This window comes from Echinococcus granulosus (assembly GCF_000524195.1).
Source record: "Echinococcus granulosus chromosome Unknown EG_S00054, whole genome shotgun sequence".
In the NCBI taxonomy this organism is placed as follows: domain Eukaryota; kingdom Metazoa; phylum Platyhelminthes; class Cestoda; order Cyclophyllidea; family Taeniidae; genus Echinococcus; species Echinococcus granulosus.
The window spans coordinates 521391-530401 of NW_020170434.1; the positions used below are offsets into that span (position 1 = coordinate 521391).

Below are 9011 nucleotides of genomic sequence, written 5' to 3' on the forward strand. Positions count from 1 at the left end.
AAATTTAAAGTCAGCTCACTCTCGCCTAGAGCCAATGTTATTCACTCTCCCATGGTGATTGTGCACATCACTAAAGATGGAAAGGCCAATTGGATGGGAGAATGGGATATCTGAAAATGCCATTGGTCTATTGCCTGTTTGACATCCATTTGGCAATACAATCTCCTATTCCACCTAGAGCACGTTTGTGTGGGATGGATGATCTGTCATTCATGTGATTCTATCACATGGTGCTCAGTAGCCGAACTTCACACAATTTGTATTTCGTGTCGTCGGTAGGCAAGTCTCTTTGATTTGCTCAGTGTGCTTTGCTGTTAACTCAGTCAATCCTCCCCACTCGGAGTGCATTCAGTGAAAATTAACGAAGCAGCATTTGAAGGATATTTCATCACAATTTTGACAGATGTAATTTCTTGCCTCTATTCACCCTTAACACCCGATTCCGATATTGTGAATGGGTAAAATGTGGAAAAGCTACATCGTCTGTGCAGCACCACTGGTTGGCGGGTAAGCGCACTGCAGAAGAAACACGAGTAAGATGCCATTTACGCACATATAGAGGATGCAGTCAGAAACGCATCTGTTGTTTCGTAAACAAAGTGGCCAATGAATTAGACTGCTGGCGACATCTTCTTCATACAATGCCTCTTAAGGCGCTCAGGTTGATAAAGATAACAAGCGATAGATCTATCTACTTTTTGTTGACTTTGCCATCAACCCACCCATTCACCCACCAATCAATTTCTCGGTTGCACACTGGTGCCTATCTAATCACGTGGAATTGAATCCAGTCGAGCTCATCAAGCTCAGAAATGGAGTACTCCATTAGGGAGCTCTATTCATCCACCTGTCAGCGTTTACTGACGAGTATGGATAAGCAAGCATGTGCTGTACATTCAGGCGTTATAGCTGTCAGTGAGTAGTTGGCTTGCCCTGAACTTATTCGCACACACAAAGTGCACCCTAAAATGGTAGTTGACAGGTAGGAGTAAGTCAACAAGAGCATGATGTTGCAAATACTGCAAAAGAAGTCATGAGAGTGGAAGCACCTGAAAGTAGAACCAGCCACGTTTTCTGTATATGCACTCATGCTTGGCTCTTTCCCTCTCCGAAGAATAGTTGGTGGCCGCGATTTCTGGGCCAAACACGAAGTTGGTGTGCACTGCGCTCTCGGCAGTAGGAATGCTGTTAGTGTGCACAAGACGGCACATAGTGGAATTTCTTACATGTTATTCTGTGAAGCGGATGCTGCATTTGGGGATGGTATAAATGCTCCAGTGTTCCTAATCATCCTTCCAACATCACCCACCAACAGTGCCTGTCATGTCGGCTAAATTGATTCCACTCAATGCCAACTTAATTCACACCTTCTCTTCCTTTTACTCCACTAAATAGTCGAATGTGCAGTCTGCACCACATCAATTTATCGCTCATCCACACATCTACCTAATCGCCAACCCAAATATACACCGAGCTACTGAAGCACAGTCTTGTGAGATACGAGATCTGATGGCCCTGATAAATCCAATTACATTCATCCACAGTGAGTGAGTGAGTGATGGAGGCAGATTTGCGGTCTAACCTCTTCAAAAGCATTGCATTGAATTAAACACCCAGAAGCGAAGCAAACGCCAATCCCCATGTTCACCGAACATATCGACTAGCACATAGCAAAGCATAGAACTGGGCATTTCTTGATAATGGGAAAATAGTGGGTGGTTGTTGGCGTGAAAGAGGGATTGAAAGTAAAAAGATGGGGTCCTGTTAACATATGCTGCGATCTTCTGCTGCCTCTACTGCTACTTTACAAACAAATTGCGAGCATCACAACTACGATGAGTGCAGCCTAAAATGTAAACAAGGCGGGCTTCACTAATGGTTCAACAATCACCCCATTTACTGGCATGGCATAGAACTGCACTGGAACTCACCTTCAACAGAATGGCAACAATGGACATATACAAAAATGTCATCATGTTGTCCGTGGTAAATTTGACAATTTTGTCTCTGCATCCCGGCATACTGGTGTTTTGGGCTGCCTTAGCATTGCAAGCATCAGACGTCACATGACAACATGGTGGCGGTAAAGAATTGTTCAGTTTGTCTGCAGAGATGGAGAAATAATAAATGCGCACAAAACTGTAAGAGAAATGGTAGATATTTCTTGAACGTACGAAAATCGCCCTAGCCATCCATGCCGTAACATGTCGGACCTATCGGGTATAAAAAGTATTCGATTCACAGGAATGTAAATGATACCATTTAAAAACGGGAAAAATCCTTTTAGATACCATTATAGCTACGTTGCAGATAGCAGATGACATTTTTCCTTCATCATCTGTTTCACCATAACATTGGAGGAGGGTTTCCAATGAGCTAACAATCAGAGAAGTAAATCTGGTGGGATCAGAGAAGACCACGTAGACAACGACTATTTGTGCCACAAGTAAAACAATCAGGATGGTGGCGTACTAGTAAGGAAAAGAGAAAACTGATTGTGAATAATTTGTTTAATTTAATTGTTGCCAGTTCACCTCCCTCAATCCTACTTACAATCCTCAGTAGTATATTGCACCCATAACACGAAACAATGCACCCGATGAGACAGAGAGCTGGCAGCGTCAGTCCGACCACAACGAGGATTATAGCGATGCCATCTGTGGGAGACAAGCTATTACCGGATTGTGCCATTGCAAGGGAACTGGTGAATACCGAAGTGGCATCGCATGGCACATGATGCCACCTACCTGCTTATTCAGTGATGAATCTTGCCAACTGGCGTAAATCTTCATCACCGATAATTAATTGATCAAAAATCATCGACAACAGCTGTTGGAGTATAGATTTAGAGTATTTCAGTAGAATTTCAAACAAAGCAAGGACCAGAAATGCCACCTGAAATGGAAACTAATTATGGAGCTGCTTCGGCAAGAAGTGGTGAGTACTATCGCATTCTTATAACATTACTTACAAAGAGGATTGCATTGAAGATTTGAAGAAGGAGCTTCAAGCCACAAGAAATAGCACAGCCTATGTTGTGGAGGGAGAGGTAAGAGGATAGGCGTGTGTGAAAGAGGGGCAAGAAAATCGCATTATCATTTTGAGTGAAGTGAAACAAGTAAAGAACTCACCTCAGTTGATTCACTAGATTAGCCTATGAAATATGAAGTGGAGGTAAACGAGGGTCAAATTTAGATTCAGCTCAACCTCTCATCTAGCTGCTGTTATAGGCGTTCCGACGGTGATTGTGCACATTACCAGCCGTGAAGAGGTCAATCGCAGTGGAGAAATGTTTAGCTGAAAACGTCATTAGTTAATTGCCTTATTGCTCTATTGGCATCCATTAGGCAGTCCAATCTCCGTTTTTTACATGGAGCAGGTTGGCGTGATTTGGATGGTTTCACAAACATGTGATTCTATCACATGGTGCTCAGTTTCTGAATCCTCAACAATTTGCATTTCGTGTAGTAGGTAGGCAACTCCCTTTGATTTGCTTGATGTGCTTTGATGTTAAATCAATCAAACTTTCCCATTCCGCTTGCCAACAGCTGAAATAAACAAAGCAGTATTTGAAGGGTATTTCATCACAAATTTGACAGATGCAATTCCTTGCCTCCATTCACCCTTAACACTCGACTCTGTGATTGTAAATGGGTAAAATCTGGAGATGTTGCATCGTATGTGCACCACCACTGCTTAATTGGTACGTACTCTGTAGTGGATGCTCTTGAGAGATGCCATTTATGCATATAGACAGAATGCAGTCCCACGGGTGTTTGTCGTTTCCTAAGGGAAGTCGTCAATGAAGTAGACTGCGGACGAAATCTACTTCGTGTTTTGCCATGAGGGGTCACTAGGTTGATGAGGAAAATTACTGGTAGACCAATTTACTCCCCCCTAATTTTGCCATCTATCCATCCATTTATCCACTCACCCATTTCTCTTTTGCGAATTAGTGCCCATCAATGCCTGTGGAATGCATGTTTAGGTCATTTTGTTCCATATATTAATAAAACTTCCAATCGAAATTGTCCCAACCGATTGCAAGATGCTTATTTTGAGACTAAGGCAACCTTTGGAGGAAGGTTGTTAACTCATTTGAGTTTAGTAAATTTGACTGGACGCAGCAGAATGACTCACATAAGTCCATGAAATTAGCCCAATTGGGATGGTGCCCTCCTCACCCTCGAAACCAATGGAACTGCCAGTCCATTTCACTTCGAAGTCTGCCTTCAATGTCGGCGTTTGCACACACAGTGGTCTCTCTCATCTACTTCACTCTGAGGCGACTTGAAGTATCACTGGCAATTGTCAATGAGCAGGCATTTGTTTGACGTATCCCCTTTTCCTTAGGCGTCTAACTACTTCCATCCTAACTATCCTACAGTGAATCACAAAGGTCGGGACGTAAGAAAGACTGCCTTAACCACTCGAGATTCGCCACGTGTGTCGCCTCCTTATGCACTTTACAGCCAGTAGAGCAGTCAAATTAGAAGCACTGTATCAATACGGAGAGAAAGCGACAAAAGCAAGGACAATGCTGCTTTGGTGTTATGAATCCTACGCGTAGTGAAGTTAGGCTCTCACGCACTCACCCACCCAAAGAATAGAGACGGCGTGGACAAGTAAGTGCGTTAAACTCACATAAAAGTGTGCTAATTTCCCTATTCCAGTCGATAATTTTTCTATCAGAAACAATGAACCGTTCCGTGTATATTTTAAAGATACAACATTCCATTACACTAAATCCATCGAGAATACAACTGACGCCGAGGACTGAGCATTGTAGTAATCAATGATTGTGATTTTACGATGCAAAAAACCTCTTTCTGACGACTACAACCTGTCTACATGCATTGAAATGGCCTTCCGGGTGCAGCGCTCACATGGCGGGCGCAGACAAATCAGCAGTGGCACATCTTCAGTGGAATATCTCAGTAATAGCGTACAGAAATGATGAAGAGGGAGAAGCATTTACAAGTGTCAACTTCAGGACAAAGTTTGTATTAAAGGTATGCCTTATGGATTCGCTAAAGACAAGCAGAATGGAGAGGCTTGACAGATGCAGCAACAATGCAGACCGTGCAAGTCAGCAAGAGTAAACTAACGACTATACGGCCTGCAAATCACTGCAAATGCTGCAACTCGACAACGTGTTGAATAGTCACAGTAGTGGGAGGTGTTTCAACTCAAGCAAAAATGCTCTCAGATGAGCAGATATTGAAGAACTCAGTAATGCCTGCAGAAGAGAAAATTGGTTACCCAGCCAGCCAATGGTATTTAGACGCACCCACATCATCGCCTTTATTGGTCACTTCGCTTCCAGCTATGTGCACAATCAGCGTGGGGACACGAACAGCATCGGCTCGAGGAGGGTTAGCTAATGCTTCAGTAATCAAACAGTCCTTGTCTGCTTTGAAACAGTACTTTGGACATGCTAGAGAAAAACGCAAGGACAAAAGTTTGGCTTTTAATTTGGCATAATTTCATCAACTTTTTTAGCGGAAACTGCCCTCTTTGTTTTCTTTTGTATAATTTACCAAAAATAACCCTTATCCTGATGTTTTATTACTCGCTGAAATAAAAGGGTGTGAAAATCGCCCTAGCCATCCATGCCGTAACATGTCGGACCTATCGGGTATAAAAAGTATTCGATTCACAGGAATGTAAATGATACCATTTAAAAACGGGAAAAATCCTTTTAGATACCATTATAGCTACGTTGCAGATAGCAGATGACATTTTTCCTTCATCATCTGTTTCACCATAACATTGGAGGAGGGTTTCCAATGAGCTAACAATCAGAGAAGTAAATCTGGTGGGATCAGAGAAGACCACGTAGACAACGACTATTTGTGCCACAAGTAAAACAATCAGGATGGTGGCGTACTAGTAAGGAAAAGAGAAAACTGATTGTGAATAATTTGTTTAATTTAATTGTTGCCAGTTCACCTCCCTCAATCCTACTTACAATCCTCAGTAGTATATTGCACCCATAACACGAAACAATGCACCCGATGAGACAGAGAGCTGGCAGCGTCAGTCCGACCACAACGAGGATTATAGCGATGCCATCTGTGGGAGACAAGCTATTACCGGATTGTGCCATTGCAAGGGAACTGGTGAATACCGAAGTGGCATCGCATGGCACATGATGCCACCTACCTGCTTATTCAGTGATGAATCTTGCCAACTGGCGTAAATCTTCATCACCGATAATTAATTGATCAAAAATCATCGACAACAGCTGTTGGAGTATAGATTTAGAGTATTTCAGTAGAATTTCAAACAAAGCAAGGACCAGAAATGCCACCTGAAATGGAAACTAATTATGGAGCTGCTTCGGCAAGAAGTGGTGAGTACTATCGCATTCTTATAACATTACTTACAAAGAGGATTGCATTGAAGATTTGAAGAAGGAGCTTCAAGCCACAAGAAATAGCACAGCCTATGTTGTGGAGGGAGAGGTAAGAGGATAGGCGTGTGTGAAAGAGGGGCAAGAAAATCGCATTATCATTTTGAGTGAAGTGAAACAAGTAAAGAACTCACCTCAGTTGATTCACTAGATTAGCCTATGAAATATGAAGTGGAGGTAAACGAGGGTCAAATTTAGATTCAGCTCAACCTCTCATCTAGCTGCTGTTATAGGCGTTCCGACGGTGATTGTGCACATTACCAGCCGTGAAGAGGTCAATCGCAGTGGAGAAATGTTTAGCTGAAAACGTCATTAGTTAATTGCCTTATTGCTCTATTGGCATCCATTAGGCAGTCCAATCTCCGTTTTTTACATGGAGCAGGTTGGCGTGATTTGGATGGTTTCACAAACATGTGATTCTATCACATGGTGCTCAGTTTCTGAATCCTCAACAATTTGCATTTCGTGTAGTAGGTAGGCAACTCCCTTTGATTTGCTTGATGTGCTTTGATGTTAAATCAATCAAACTTTCCCATTCCGCTTGCCAACAGCTGAAATAAACAAAGCAGTATTTGAAGGGTATTTCATCACAAATTTGACAGATGCAATTCCTTGCCTCCATTCACCCTTAACACTCGACTCTGTGATTGTAAATGGGTAAAATCTGGAGATGTTGCATCGTATGTGCACCACCACTGCTTAATTGGTACGTACTCTGTAGTGGATGCTCTTGAGAGATGCCATTTATGCATATAGACAGAATGCAGTCCCACGGGTGTTTGTCGTTTCCTAAGGGAAGTCGTCAATGAAGTAGACTGCGGACGAAATCTACTTCGTGTTTTGCCATGAGGGGTCACTAGGTTGATGAGGAAAATTACTGGTAGACCAATTTACTCCCCCCTAATTTTGCCATCTATCCATCCATTTATCCACTCACCCATTTCTCTTTTGCGAATTAGTGCCCATCAATGCCTGTGGAATGCATGTTTAGGTCATTTTGTTCCATATATTAATAAAACTTCCAATCGAAATTGTCCCAACCGATTGCAAGATGCTTATTTTGAGACTAAGGCAACCTTTGGAGGAAGGTTGTTAACTCATTTGAGTTTAGTAAATTTGACTGGACGCAGCAGAATGACTCACATAAGTCCATGAAATTAGCCCAATTGGGATGGTGCCCTCCTCACCCTCGAAACCAATGGAACTGCCAGTCCATTTCACTTCGAAGTCTGCCTTCAATGTCGGCGTTTGCACACACAGTGGTCTCTCTCATCTACTTCACTCTGAGGCGACTTGAAGTATCACTGGCAATTGTCAATGAGCAGGCATTTGTTTGACGTATCCCCTTTTCCTTAGGCGTCTAACTACTTCCATCCTAACTATCCTACAGTGAATCACAAAGGTCGGGACGTAAGAAAGACTGCCTTAACCACTCGAGATTCGCCACGTGTGTCGCCTCCTTATGCACTTTACAGCCAGTAGAGCAGTCAAATTAGAAGCACTGTATCAATACGGAGAGAAAGCGACAAAAGCAAGGACAATGCTGCTTTGGTGTTATGAATCCTACGCGTAGTGAAGTTAGGCTCTCACGCACTCACCCACCCAAAGAATAGAGACGGCGTGGACAAGTAAGTGCGTTAAACTCACATAAAAGTGTGCTAATTTCCCTATTCCAGTCGATAATTTTTCTATCAGAAACAATGAACCGTTCCGTGTATATTTTAAAGATACAACATTCCATTACACTAAATCCATCGAGAATACAACTGACGCCGAGGACTGAGCATTGTAGTAATCAATGATTGTGATTTTACGATGCAAAAAACCTCTTTCTGACGACTACAACCTGTCTACATGCATTGAAATGGCCTTCCGGGTGCAGCGCTCACATGGCGGGCGCAGACAAATCAGCAGTGGCACATCTTCAGTGGAATATCTCAGTAATAGCGTACAGAAATGATGAAGAGGGAGAAGCATTTACAAGTGTCAACTTCAGGACAAAGTTTGTATTAAAGGTATGCCTTATGGATTCGCTAAAGACAAGCAGAATGGAGAGGCTTGACAGATGCAGCAACAATGCAGACCGTGCAAGTCAGCAAGAGTAAACTAACGACTATACGGCCTGCAAATCACTGCAAATGCTGCAACTCGACAACGTGTTGAATAGTCACAGTAGTGGGAGGTGTTTCAACTCAAGCAAAAATGCTCTCAGATGAGCAGATATTGAAGAACTCAGTAATGCCTGCAGAAGAGAAAATTGGTTACCCAGCCAGCCAATGGTATTTAGACGCACCCACATCATCGCCTTTATTGGTCACTTCGCTTCCAGCTATGTGCACAATCAGCGTGGGGACACGAACAGCATCGGCTCGAGGAGGGTTAGCTAATGCTTCAGTAATCAAACAGTCCTTGTCTGCTTTGAAACAGTACTTTGGACATGCTAGAGAAAAACGCAAGGACAAAAGTTTGGCTTTTAATTTGGCATAATTTCATCAACTTTTTTAGCGGAAACTGCCCTCTTTGTTTTCTTTTGTATAATTTACCAAAAATAACCCTTATCCTGATGTTTTATTACTCGCTGAAATAAAAGGGTGTG

General features: G+C 42.6%; 2 protein-coding genes across 2 annotated transcripts; one reads left to right on the forward strand and one right to left on the reverse strand. All coding sequences in view use genetic code 11, as the record gives it.

Annotated features, from left to right (window-relative positions):
- Positions 1–1804: 1804 nt before the first annotated feature.
- Positions 1805–6109, reverse strand: EGR_06313 (hypothetical protein; the record flags this gene model as incomplete). Its single annotated transcript, XM_024495562.1, has 8 exons — positions 1805–1846; positions 1932–2213; positions 2292–2471; positions 2554–2657; positions 3712–3786; positions 5291–5437; positions 5766–5889; positions 5972–6109. 8 exons carry the CDS (start codon positions 6107–6109, stop codon positions 1805–1807), a joined length of 1092 nt encoding a protein of 363 aa, XP_024350085.1.
- Positions 6110–8617: 2508 nt separating this feature from the next.
- Positions 8618–8902, forward strand: EGR_06314 (hypothetical protein; the record flags this gene model as incomplete). Its single annotated transcript, XM_024495563.1, has 1 exon — positions 8618–8902. The coding sequence occupies one exon, from the start codon at positions 8618–8620 to the stop codon at positions 8900–8902; it is 285 nt and encodes a 94-aa protein (XP_024350086.1).
- Between the last annotated feature and the right edge of the window lie 109 nt (positions 8903–9011).